This window comes from Nicotiana tabacum, chromosome 18 (genome assembly GCF_000715075.1).
Source record: "Nicotiana tabacum cultivar K326 chromosome 18, ASM71507v2, whole genome shotgun sequence".
NCBI classification, from domain to species: Eukaryota; Viridiplantae; Streptophyta; class Magnoliopsida; order Solanales; family Solanaceae; genus Nicotiana; species Nicotiana tabacum.
The window spans coordinates 135,447,344-135,461,773 of NC_134097.1; the positions used below are offsets into that span (position 1 = coordinate 135,447,344).

The 14,430-nt window shown below is 35.6% G+C and overlaps 1 protein-coding gene across 1 annotated transcript; it reads left to right on the forward strand.

The window, feature by feature from the left end:
* Positions 1-319: 319 nt before the first annotated feature.
* On the forward strand, positions 320-13,948 carry LOC107785482 (V-type proton ATPase subunit a1). Its single transcript, XM_075237311.1, has 18 exons — positions 320-773; positions 3,528-3,572; positions 4,781-4,903; positions 5,041-5,148; positions 5,776-5,889; positions 5,987-6,160; positions 6,405-6,542; positions 6,939-7,046; positions 7,167-7,274; positions 7,377-7,525; positions 8,114-8,267; positions 8,368-8,528; positions 9,580-9,786; positions 9,997-10,180; positions 10,799-10,882; positions 11,419-11,615; positions 11,711-11,770; positions 13,279-13,948. Exons 1-18 carry the CDS (start codon positions 633-635, stop codon positions 13,481-13,483), a joined length of 2,460 nt encoding a protein of 819 aa, XP_075093412.1. The 5' UTR covers positions 320-632; the 3' UTR covers positions 13,484-13,948.
* Positions 13,949-14,430: the final 482 nt, after the last annotated feature.

Here is a 14,430-nt window from a genome sequence, read left to right on the forward strand (position 1 = left end):
GAGACTAAGTGCTATCACGAAGGTTCATGGAGGGAGAATTTGGGTCGTGAAATCTTCATTCTCGATTTCAATGCCTTCAGAACTTATTCAGCACTTGTCACAGTTTGTATTCGATGCCAACTATTTACTAATTCATATCTTACGTATCTTCAGTTCCACATGTCTTATTGTGGTTCATCCACCTGTGGCTAATCAATTTACCCCGTACAAGTAGGCACTTTAATTTTCTGCATAAAATAATATCCTTTTTTTTTTCTTTTTGAAATTACATACATAGTTTATTATAACTCACCATTTGACCAACGACTAAAAAGGTAGAGTAAATTACAATTTCATTTCTAATAATCTGAATTTTCTCATTTTTACCACTCCACCCCTCTCTCCTTCTTCAGACTCAAAAATTAAAAGGAAAAACTGAATTTCCCATGGCAGTTGGTACCATTTGCCAACCCCTGCAAATAAAATACGCATGAACTGAAATTCCAAAATCGGTGCCGCCATTAATAACAAAAACTCAGAGAAACATACAAAGTACGATAAGAAAAGTGTGACTGTTTGTGTTTTCTGTGATCAGATCTGAAGAAAAATTAGATAGGATCCCTCTACACTAATTTTTGTTCAGTGTATGGAAAATGGAGTACATAGACAATTTGCCTCCAATGGATATGATGCGTTCAGAAAATATGACATTTGTACAGCTTATCATTCCTGTTGAGTCGGCTCACCCTGCTATTACTTACCTTGGCCAACTTGGCCTTCTTCAGTTCCGCGATGTACAGATCTATACCTCTCTCTCCTTTCTTTATTTATTTTGTGATTGATTAAATTTAATTAATCGCACCGACTTTATATTTATTGTATGCTAATTTTATGTATTAAGCTGGTTATTATTGTTGCTTTGCTGCCATGATCCAGTGAGGTTCAGCCTTTGTTGTTCCAATTTGAAATAAAAAAGATAACATTCTATGTGCTGCTCGGATATTAGAACATTAATTATGGTAGTGATGTGGATTTATTCCCTGTTGGTAGTAGAGAGGACTTGTCATGTTGGTTGCAATTGGTGATTAAGAATTGATTTAATGAAAAGTTGTTTTTATTTTTTATTTTTTTATCAAGACTTGATATGGACGATACATTGTGAGCTTAAATATTGGGATAGGAATGAGTAAGGAATTGAGGTTGAATTAGTTTTGATCGCATTCTGATTCCTGCGAGTATTTTTTGGTGTATATGGTCAGAAAGGAACAACAGATGTTTTGAAGGTTTATCAACTCCAAATCATTCCCTCAAGGCTAGATGTCTTTTGTATCTTTATAGTTGGCATTACCTTTCTCCCTTAGATTCTCCTGACAACTTTTTGAACTTCGTTAGCTCCCTGGTACTAGAATAGTCTTTTTGTAATTGAGCTAACAGTGTCTTTTTTGCTTCCATAACTTTTGTATTATTATGCATCTTCGTGATGCTAGCAATGAAATCTATTATTACTTCATAAAAAAAAAAAGAGATGGTGGCCACTATGTTTCTTTGCAGTAGTCCTCTAGCTACTAGATCTGGTTGATATTGTGTTTAACAGTCTTTTCATCTTTTTCAGTGTCGTTGTCTTCGTCACTACTCCCTCAGTTTTACTTGATATGACGATATTTGATTGGATACTGTTTAAGGTAGTTTGATAGAGAAACTGATAAAAAGAAGTTCTTTTGATAGAGAAAACATCACATTCAAAGTAAAAAGTTGAATTGCTTAATTAATTGGAATTCTTCAAAGCTATGAAAATTCTATATAAATAGAATGGTATCAAAATGGAATGAGTTTCATACAAATTGGGATGGAGGAGGGAGTATTAGAAGACTGATGATTAGGAGCAAGTGTCTCGAGAGTTATGGATCAATATCTTGATCATTTCCTAGATATGTTAGGAAGAAGCACGTAATGGTCAGATGGTCTGTGCCTTCTTTTTTGGTGTAACTGTTCTACCATCTTGGTACTTTATTAATAAAAATTTACCCCATCTTACTAAAAAAAAAAGTGGCTCAAGACTTTCTCTTCATCCTTTTTCGGCTGGTAATCAAGTGAACACCCTCCACCCACCTATAACCAGATTTTGATGCTCTCAAAGCCCTTAAATGCTATACGCATCTTCACCATTGCCATTCTTTTAATCTGCACAAGAACTTTCAACCTTCCTAAACATATGACTAGTGTTTTAATGTTCAAAGTCAGCTAGATGGAAATGGTTGTAAATGGTAAAATAAGGTAGTTCTCTTTACCTGTTGCCCTCAGTAAAGTTGAGTTATGGCAGATGATAACATATTAGAGTCCAAAAGATCTTGTAAGAGAGCTCTTTCTCTTTTTCCTCGGTTGTACACGTGATCAGGCCTCTTAAGTTAGAACAGATTGTTAATTGCTATCTTGCTCGGTACAAGAGAAGTAGTCAGCATTCATTTTCCTTTGTTTCCTGTGAATTTGGTTTGAAAAAGCGTAGCTGCTTAAAGCTTATGAACCTTCAAGTTGTGATGATTTCTACTGTCACACCTGGAATAGTGACTACAGATTGGAACTTTCTTTTGATCTCTAACGCCTAAGCTTGACGAAACACATCTCTATTAGTGTAATACTTATCCTAATTACTGAAATGCATCTCCAAAGGAGATAAATGAATTTTAATTTTTTTGGGTTTGCCTTTGATAATGCTAATGAAAAGAGAGACCAAGGAATTGGTTTACGCAAATTTTGTCATCAAGGAATAAATTGATTTGCTTCCTAACTGACAACTCATTTTTAGATATTAGATGCATTATTTGTATCGCAGGAAGATAATCATGACAGGGTACACACTTGTTCCAAATCGCCCTTACTTCTTTGGCCTCTGTTTCTTCTAAACAAAGAAATGTTGTAGGCAGGGTTGCCTTTTCTTTTGAAGTAGTATTTGAAAGATAGATTCAACTTTAAATCCGGCTATCTAAGTGAAACAGACTATAGTTTTCTTCTGTCTGAATGGTGACCGAGAAAAGTACATGATACAACAACCTTTTAGAAAAAGAAAAAAAAACACTACATGATAATAATTTGATCATCTATACGGGTGCTTGTTTCCCTTCATTAATAAAATTTTTACTACATAAAGAAAAGGTTTGATCTTGAAAGGCCAAAATGAGGTGTATTCCAATAAAACAGACTGTAATGTCCTTCTACTGAATTGCCTTGGTGCAGCATCTGTATGGATTTAGTTAATATCTTAAAGGAATGCAAATTTCTCTATGCTTGTTTTTGCTTTTGGAGTTGGCGGGAAGATGAGTAGAGTAGCCCTTTCCTTCATTCTTGATGTTTCAGGGTTACTGCTAATCACTTGATTTTAGTCCATAAGCATGTCATTACTATTCATCTCTCTGACTAGATTTTGGTTGTGGCAAATTGATTTCTTTACTTATGCCTTATAATACAAATGTTTGGTATTTTGTGTCTGTTTCACCTTCTTTGTTATTGTTAACTGGGAAACGTACTCATTATCTAAGTTTTCCTTTTGACAGTTAAATGATGATAAGAGTCCTTTTCAAAGAACATTTGTAAACCAGGTATACACTAATAGTGAATATCACATCTTTGTGTTGAATATTCTATATGTTGTTACCTCAGTGGAATTCGTATCTGTCAATAACTTAATTTATTGAATTGTTAATCATTGTTAGCTTGTATTTTTGACAAATCATAATCATCAATAGCTTCTGCTGAAAAACTTTGAGAGTTGATGAAAGTCAATTGCTTTAGTCAAGATAAGAAGTACCTTTGTCCTATTTCAGCTAGTAATGGTAGTGTAAAGTTACACTGAGGTTATAATAATAGTAGCATACAGTGATGTTGAGGTTAATAGGATATTGAAAATGTTTGAAGTAAATATTGTTGTTGCTATTATTTATCTTCAAGATTGGTCTGATTTTTAGATAAACTCCTCCATATAATCCTGCATTGATGCTACTACAGTGATTGATAATTCATATTATAAAGTCAACCTTAGTTACATGAAGCATCTGATTGCTAAAATTCCTTTGGTGCAGAGAAAAGAGTGAAGCTCCATAGGGTAGGTGTTTTCACATTTTTGGTTGCATAATTAGTGCTAAAATATAAACGCCAACCTACCTTGATTCCTCAAGTTCTAACATATATTTGTCCCCATCTCCAGCTTCAATATCTAAAGCTAAGATATAAACTAACATAACGATAAGAGCTACTTCATTGATCTCTCCACTTTTTTGACTCCATTCTCCCCTCTTTTGTCTATTATATCCATTTTAATCTCTTTTTATTTTTTGTCTTCAGAAAACTCTTCCTTTTTTAAAATTTGTTAAAAAGGATACGCTTTAAAATTTTGATATAATATTTTGATCGACCAATTAAAGGTTATTTGGACACATTCTAGTGGGAATAGTATTCAGTATTTTGCACTTAGAAAATATTAAAAAAAGAACTGAATTTCAAGTAATTCAATGGAACTCTCCTATTTGAGTTGCCTTCCTAATGTACTTCTTGGGAATGACTACTAATTTTCCAAAGCAGCATGATACCTCAGTGTTTCTGCTGGCAAAGAGGAGGTCAATAACTTGGAATGAGAATTCAGCATGTAAATTTGTTAACTTTTGTGTGGAGTTATTGAAGTGCTTCTCATTTTTATAAACAAAAAACTACATTACTAACGACCAAGTTGGTATCAAAAGCATTTGCAGAATTTTATGATGCAGTGGTGTATAATTATCTTTTCATTGTAATCATGGATGATCTTTCATAGGTAAAAAGATGCGCTGAGATGTCAAGGAAACTACGATTTTTCAAAGATCAGATACAAAAAGCTGGGCTGCTGCCTTCTCCACGTCCTGCTTCACAACCTGATATTGAACTGGAAGAACTGGAGGTGTTTTTCTTCTTGCTGACAAATGAACGCCCTACTTACTTGTCCAAATCGTGTTTAAGCTTCTTCTTTTTGATCTTTTCCTTTTCATACTTTTTTTGGTTCAAGTAAATCTCATGCAGACCTATTCTGAATTTCAGATACAACTTGCAGAGCATGAACATGAGTTGATTGAAATGAATGCTAATAGCGAGAAGCTAAGGCAATCATACAATGAGTTGCTTGAGTTTAAGCTGGTATTGCAGAAGGTACAATTTAACTTCTCTTTCTTACTGTTGCATTAAGGAGCTCTGTTTACATTTGAGAAATTGGTCCATGCCTGACTAATACTGCTGTCTGGATATTTCATCAATATGAGTACGCCTGTCATGCATTTGTTTCGTATGCATACATGTACAAGGTATTGGCTTGCATTAGTGTCCATCTATTTTGCTTCTTCTATCCTTGCATTGAACTGTTTAGTCATAATTAGAGTGTAATGCTTTGACAATTCAAAAAGCATGTTTATGTCAAACTATACTTGGTTTTCTTCGATGTGACTTCTTGTTATTCTTCCATAGGGATGTTTTTTATTTCTAGATGCTTTAGCTCTAATCAATCAGCATTTATGCACTAAGCATTTAATGGCTTCTCAAGTAACATTGTTAGTTGAGAAATTGATTCTTCGTACTTAATCTGGTGTTATTAATGCCTGACATGGTGCCTGCCAATTATGTTTCCTTCAAGCATTTGATACGTCAAACCACTCAACAAACTTTATAGACAATTCTGTTCTAGTTAGTTAACCAAAGTCATACTTTTTTCTTATGGTCGAGAAATATATGCCTTTTCAGAGCTATTCTCATTTCTGCTCACTATAACCCTGCAAATTTTAGGCTAGTGACTTCCTTGTCTCAAGTAGAAGTCATACAACAGCTCAGGAAACAGAATTAGATGAAAACGTATACTCCAATCATAACTATTCAGATACAGCATCATTACTTGAGCAGGTAATTGATTCTTTCTTGCTATAAAACTGATCCGGTGCAGGATAATGATTATTTGTATCTATGAAGTGTCTGAGATAAGGTTTCTTTCAATCTTCAGGAGATGCAACCAGAACTTTCAAATCAATCTGGAGTAAGATTTATTAGTGGCATTATCTGCAAGTCCAAAGTTCTACAATTTGAAAGAATGCTATTTCGTGCAACGAGGGGCAATATGCTTTTCCATCAGGCAGTTGCTGATGAAGAAATCTTGGATCCTACCTCAAATGAAATGGTTACATTCTTTCTTCTAAATTGTTCTTGTGTTAATGCCAGGAGATAGTTCTGTACACTGGTGCACTAAGAACTTCTTCCTAATAAAGGAAATTGTCCATGAATTATCTTTTCACTTTATGCTGTATGGTTTCGTCAATACTCTAATTCCCATTCATATTCTTATTTCTTTTTCTCCTATCTTATTGAAAATGGCTAAGTATTAAGTTCACTATGTGGTTAACTCCCAATTTTTACTTCTGTAGGTTGAGAAAATCATCTTCGTAGTATTCTTTTCGGGCGAGCAGGCGAGAACAAAAATATTGAAAATATGTGAGGCGTTTGGTGCTAATTGCTATCCTGTTCCTGAAGACATGACCAAGAGGAGGCAAATAACTCGAGAAGTATGTTGGTTAACTTTTTAATGCCAGTCTTTCTGATTACTGGACGAGAGTTTCATAGACATCATCACTGAACGAACTTGTTTTATTGCACCAGTCAGTGTACTTTGGGATATACTGCTAGCAAGACATGGAACAATTTCTTTTGTCTTCTGTCTAGTATCTTTTGTGTTTTAATGTATATCTGAGGTCATATTATGCACGGAACAAAGTATACATGGAAAAATGGCCATTATATTGGTTTTACAATCACTAGAGTAGCGCTATGTGATGTAGCTTTCACAATGTATCAGTTCGATGAGTCTAATCTTAGCTCTCTTTCATATATTATCTCGATTGTAATCATTTTCAAGTGTCCTGCCCTAAAGTAATACCATTGGGATAACATCTTGAGTGCAGGTTTTATCTCGGCTATCTGAATTGGAAACCACTCTGGATGTTGGATTACGTCATCGAGATAAAGCCTTAACATCTATTGGGTTTCACCTCACAAAATGGATGAACATGGTAAGAGTGACGACAACAGTATAAGTTTTCACTTTTATAATATAGTTAATTAGTGGCTTGTGAGAGCAAGTCTTTTTGTTACCCTGAAATACGAGTTGAATGTTCAACTCTTTTTTCTAGGTTAGAAGGGAAAAGGCTGTTTATGACACATTAAATATGCTGAATTTTGATGTCACAAAGAAGTGTCTAGTTGGAGAGGGCTGGTGTCCGATATTTGCAAAGACTAAGGTACTCTTTTTTTATGTTATTTATGTTAGCGGTTACATATGCACTGTTTGTATATGCATTGTTTATGATAGTATTACCATGTACATGCTTTTGACACGTTAGATACAAGAGGCTTTGCAACGTGCGACAATTGATAGCAACTCACAAGTGGGAATTGTATTTCATGTGATGGGTGCTGTAGACTCACCTCCAACATACTTCAGGACAAATCGTTTCACAAATGCATATCAAGAAATTGTAGATGCGTATGGGTAAGTAAATGTATAGTAGCATTTAGTTATCTGCGAAACTGATTTACAATGTAATGAGTTAGGTGATGCTGTTAAATTCTGGGGATAGAATGTTAGTTGACATTCTTCTTTACATGATTCCTTGTCGAATCTAGTGGCAGCAGCTTGTTCATCTGATGGGTCACGTCATCTCCTTTAGAGTGTCACTGATTTTGATGATAAACAGTATGCGTGTTTGGCTGGAGTTTTCCCCCTACTTTTCCTTTAGTTCAGACAGCGACATTTGCAGTAAGGTGTTTATTATGCCTGAAGCCCTCTATAGGCAAAACGATATATACTTAAAACAGAGAGTCCAGTTTTCTTCCCTTTCTTTGTTCTTTTTACGTTTAATGTTATTAATTTGGGATGCCTCAGCTCTTCAAATAAAATTTTCATTTTCATTGTTTCCTTTAAGTCATATATGAAAAACAATATCCATTTCTTATACCTTTCTGGCTTGTTTGGTTAAGATCAAGTGTGGAATCTATTTTTTTTTTTAATCAAATTGAAATATCCATGTCTTCTGTTGCTTCTGAAAACAAAAGCACTTACTAATGTCTACATTGACAGTGTTGCTAAATACCAGGAGGCAAATCCTGCTGTTTACACCATTGTTACATTCCCTTTCCTTTTCGCGGTGATGTTTGGAGATTGGGGTCATGGAATTTGCTTGCTGTTGGGAGCATTAGTTCTCATTTCTAAGGAAAGCAAGCTTAGCTCTCAAGTATGTCCTCTCATTGTTTCAGCCTCTCTCTTGGAGTACTTAACATCAGTAATTATGCAATTATATATTCCTTTTATGATCAAATAAAAATATCTGACAGAAACTGGGCAGCTTTATGGAGATGCTCTTTGGCGGTCGCTATGTACTCCTCTTAATGTCAATATTTTCAATTTACTGTGGCTTGATATATAATGAATTCTTCTCTGTTCCATTTCACATATTTGGTGGCTCTGCATACAAATGCCGAGATGCTTCATGCAGGTATGAATTATAGCCTTGTTAAATTTCCATATAGAAATACTTCGATTTGTGATTTTTCAAAGTAATGATAATGCAATCTCTTATGTGCTTCTGATCAAGACTGTGATTTGCATTTTTTAAGCTCCCTCACCTAGACCTTATTGCTAGATCAAAAAAAGCTTCCTCGCCCAGACTTTTAAAAGGATAGTGAAGGACATTTTTCACTTGCAAATCTGGATTATGCTGAAATGCCAAAAATAAGAGCGAAGAAGTGGTTGCTTTGGCTACACTTTAAGTTATGTTATTAGATCATCGATGAGAAATAAACTATTCTTTTTTTCTTTTTTTCATTGGGGGGGGGGGGGTTCTAGATGGGGAACATTAGCTTTTGTTTCCCCTTCAGCGCAAGATTTACTTTTATGTATGATTTTGTGATGAAGCCTTCAATTCAAGACCACCATAGTCGGTTACTTTCAACTACAAGTAGTCGAGGTTCTTTGGATGTTTCTAATCCTTTGATCTCAGGTTAATGCCTCAATCGCTTGGTTTTTGGGATTTTCTTTGTCAGGCTTCCTATATTGTTATGTACTTATGGTGAAGATTGGCTAAATTTCTATTAGATTTCTACATATTTTTAAGTAGCCTCATTGCTTTTCTGTCAGGTACATGACACTGTAGTAATGCAAACAAACAATCATTATCTTCTCCATAATTCTTGGACATATTCAGATAGCTCCTCAAATAATGTTTATGATGGTTACTATTGATTAAAAAAATAATGTTTATGATGGTTGCATGTTATTCGTCTATACTGGCACCTTACTCCTGCCTCCCAATTGTTGAATGCACGTGTAGCTTGAGTTAGCTTTTAATCTATGTTGCTCGGACTCTCCGAAGATGTCTCCGGATGCGTATCAGATCCTCCAAAAGTAGTGTATTTTTGAAGGATCCGACATGGGTGTGGCAGCGTTTTGGAGAGTCAGTGCAACATAGCTTTTAATGCATCATTTCCACCCAGTTTTTTTTTTTATTTGCTATATTTTAACTGGGATTTTGATGTTTGTATTTACAGTGACGCATATACAGTCGGTTTAATAAAATACAGTGATCCTTATCCTTTTGGTGTGGATCCAAGCTGGAGAGGTAGCCGTTCGGAGCTTCCTTTCTTGAACTCCCTTAAGATGAAGATGTCTATTTTGTTGGGTGTGGCACAGATGAACCTCGGAATTATATTAAGTTACTTCAATGCACGTTTCTTCAACAATACGCTTGATATTAAGTACGTATTCCCTTTTCTTCTGTCCCCTTCCGTGTTGTGCAGACTCTCCAAAATGCTGCTGCACCCGTGTTGGATCCTCTAAAAATACACTACTTATGGAGGATCCGACACGTACCCAGTGACATTTTCGGAGAGTCAGAACAACATAGGTCCCCTTTTGATGGTTTTCTCGTTGAAGTTATTTATTCTTTTTTTTTGATTTGTTATCAGGTATCAGTTTGTGCCACAAGTGATCTTTCTCAACAGCCTTTTTGGATACCTGTCTCTCCTCATTGTTGTTAAATGGTGCACTGGATCTCAGGCGGATCTCTACCATGTTATGATTTATATGTTCCTAAGTCCTTTCGAGCCTCTTGGTGAAAACCAGTTGTTTTGGGGCCAGAGTGTGCTTCAGGTATGTGCCATCACATCTCATCTTGTGCTCTTACGGTTCATTTGATCTGCAGATGTGATATGGTAAGACTTTAATACCACCAGATTACATTGTAGGATATGATGCTAATTAATGGAATATGGATAAGATTGTAACGCTTGTGTCCCATGTTTCGTATCAAATCTGTGTGACAAATTTCCTTGGCCTAAATGCATTAAATAACTCATTGAATAAGGATTAATTTGAAAAGAAGAACAAGTTATGATAATGTATGATGTATCTCTGTATATTTGTTAAAGGCTATTCGACATTTATTAAAAGCAATACCAAAAAGAAAATAAAGAAAAGGTTGGTGGCAGTGTGTGGGTGGAAGGGGAGAGAGATATCTGTGGAGTAAAAAAACCATTTGATATCATAGGATAGCTTGTGTTCACTTCTCCCCTAGGGATAATGAACTTGTGGGGTGGGTTGTGGGGTGGGAGGATTTTATTATTTCATCCATTATCGAACTCTACATAGATAGTCAAACAATTGATTATCTTAGTATCCATAATCTCCTCTCACCCACAATCCATAAATGGAATAAACCCTTGAAAATCTCTCATCCCTTGCTTGTTTGTTTAACAATTATTATTGCAGGTAGTATTGCTGCTTTTAGCACTTGTTGCTGTTCCATGGATGCTTTTCCCAAAACCTTTTATTTTGAAGAGACTTTACACCGAGGTAAGTACATTTGGTTGCTTTTGGTTTCTCACTCTTCACAATGAATTGAATAATGTACTATCTTGATGATCCAGAGAAAGTATAAAGGAATGGATAACCAATTTTCTTTTAAAAGGGCACAAGTAACGGAATTAATGAGGATGTAATCTTGTTTTTCCTAAGAGGCAGTTTGTGGTCCTTGAGTGGAGGGAATTCTTTTGTAGAGAAGAGAGGTTGAAAATTTAGGGGTGCCAATGGGCGGATTGACTAAATTGAAACAAAACAAGTTGAGTCACTTGGCAAGACTGGTTTATTCAATTTTGGCTATATAATAATTTTTTTAATCATCAAACCAGAAGTGTTTGTCTTTTCTTTTGACATTTTTCTTATGGTTATTTGGGCTACCTTATTATGATTCTCAGAGATACCTAACAAACCATAAAAAACCCATAAAAAAATAATGAGAGAAATACACCTAACAAACCAAACAAAAGAAATTGTTTTAATTTTTGACAGTTTTCTTATGGTTATTTGGGCTGCCTTATTATGATTCTCAGAGATTTCAAGGCGGAACTTATGGCCTTCTTGGAACATCCGAGGTGGATACTTATGAAGAACCAGACTCTGCGAGGCAACACCACCATGAGGAGTTCAATTTCAGTGAGGTTTTTGTGCATCAAATGATACACTCTATTGAGTTTGTTCTGGGTGCTGTCTCTAATACTGCATCATACCTTCGGCTGTGGGCTTTGAGGTATATCCATCATTTTTACTTGTTTTTTTTATTTTTTTATTAACAGCAACCTGTTTTATGTTTCTACCAAATTGATGTCTGTGATGTTGGTGCAGTTTGGCTCATTCTGAATTGTCTACTGTGTTCTATGAGAAAGTTCTCCTCCTTGCTTGGGGGTAAGATTCCACGACTTTTAGCTTTTTTGCTGTACAAAATTTCCTTGCTTAGACGTCGCTCAGTGTCTTCATGGACATTAATAGTAAAGTTCAAAGTTTATTTCTGTTAAAATGTCAAGTTGTTGAATCATGAATCTGGTGAATACATTTGGTTACTCAAATTTTCTTTGCAATAGTATGGATTTGAAGGTATAACATGTATTCCCTTGGAACTAGCTCAGTTCTCTTATGCAATGGCGCTATCTGTTTAGCAACATCTCATCCAAATTATTCATATTCTTATGCTGAAGTATTTTGGTAGACAAGATTATCTGCTTTCTTGTACTCATTGAAGGAAGTCGCAGAGGATAGGTAATAGTGGCATTTGTTTAGACTATGCTGAAAAGGGGAAGCATGAAAAATGGACGATGCGTCATTCGTACCATTAATAAAGCTAGTGTAATTACCACGGTCTCTGCTCAGGATCTGAATGCGTATTTGCTACCATGTTCCACTACAAACTTACAAATCCTAGGGGTATATTTGTTATTCTGCTTTGGTCTCTCTACTAAACGCCACTATCCAACTTTAACCCTTTATGTCCTGGATATATCTCTTTTCCATTTTGCCTAAAAATAGCTCTTTAAAATATTTTTCCACTTTGAATTATCGCAATATATGTATGCAAACAATTAAAAAATTGTCTAGACAATATGCACGGTCCTGTGCTATGCCATGATATTTGGTGCTTATATATTGCTATGATGCGTGGTGGCTGGATTACTGTATCAAGGTTCTTTATCTAGACAATATGCACGCTCCTGTATGTGTTTGAGGTACTTTTATGTATCAATAGGATGGGGTTGGCCTGGTGGCAATTGACTTGAGCCTTGGGGTTTACTCCCTTTCAAGGTCTCAAGTTCGAAACCCACTGGGTGCAAACAATTTCTGAGGGCTATCGGACTGGGTAAAACCTGAATTAACCGTGGTGCACTTGTAGGAAACTCCTTGCCGAGGGCCTGTGCACCCCCGGGATTAGCCGGGGCTCTAAGAGACTCGGACACCCGGTGCAAATAAAAAAAAATAAAAAAAATAGGAAGCACATTTATTCCCTGTTTGAGTACTAACTTGATTTGGAATCAAAAGGCTTTCTCATTCTTTTGGTACCTAAAACGAGATCTCTCTTCTACCATGATTTGATTGATATACAATTTTGTTGAAATCTTTTAATGTGAATGTTGTTGTGGCATTTTCTAAGGAAATGACATGACACTAAAGACCATATCAGTGTTTCCTTCTAGCCCTTGTATCTCTCTAATTTTTTTTTTCTTACGCAACATAGGGTGGGGCAAGTTGTGGGAGAATGGGGAGGGCAAGAGCACTTCCTCATGTGTACTATGATGGTAGTGGTTTGTTTTATGCACCATAGCTAAAATATGGCTGTACAAATTGATTGTGTTGTTTAACATTTTGCCCTCGACATCATAGCTATCAAATGTACCTGAGGACTAGATGCTTAATAATTGCAGGTATGATAGCCTGATCATACGGCTAATTGGGCTGGCAGTATTCGCCTTCGCCACAACCTTTATACTACTCATGATGGAGACTCTTAGCGCATTCCTTCATGCATTGCGTCTTCATTGGGTGGAATTCCAAAACAAGTTCTATCACGGCGATGGCTATAAGTTCAAGCCATTCTCTTTTGCTGCATTAGCAGATGATGAGGATTAGTACACAACCTTTATTTTCCCCTTTTTTCCCGGGAAACCGCAATGAAGAGGAGTTTTCCATATTCAGGGAAAATTGAAAAACCTTACAGGAATTTTGGAAGGATCCAATTTTGTCTGACTACTATTGCGCACTTTCTGTTGATGAAGCAGCTGGTTTTAGCATAGAATTGTAAAGTTGTGGCACACATAATCTTTCAGTATAGAGGTAACAAAAGGTCTCTGCTTGAGGAATAGTTAGCTGTTAAAGAAGAGATCTGTAAATTTTTCTTTATAAAATCTTTTACATATTGTTTCGCAAACACGAATAAGTTAATTGTAAAGAGGGAAGTCTTTATAGCATTTATCTTAAGGGTGTCTCATTCTTTTGTGGAGGCAAATTTACAGAATCAGCAAATGCCTGCTCCTTGTATACATTTTGTGAGTCTCTACAGATTGTTGTAATAATAGAATCATCTCTTTGAATTTCCTTTTTTGAATCGCCAAACTTTGATAAATGAAATGGTCATATTTAGTAAATTTGAATTAAATAACTAATGTAAGAGTTTTTCTATCTTTTACGGGATCAAACTTATTCTAACCTCGCTAATGAGGTTCATGACAAATTGAAATTTGCTGCTTGTGCTGTTAGATTATCATTTGATACTTCTTCAGAAACTAGATATCTGAATAATAAATTTGATGAATATTCATTTTTTACAGTCTAATTTAACCACCTCATGTCGAGTTTTTTTTTTCTTCAAAAAAGAGTAGGGGCACAATGGAAAATGACAGGAGGGTGCCACTTTTCTCGGGGCATTTGCATTTATACCCGTTTTTTGAGTTACGTTTTAACTTATATCCGCTTTGCAAAAAAAATTGCAAGCGTACCCACTTTTCGCGTAACTTCAGGCATACGGGCCTGAAGTAGCAAAAAATTTTGCAAGTGTAGCAAAACTTCAGATATTTTTG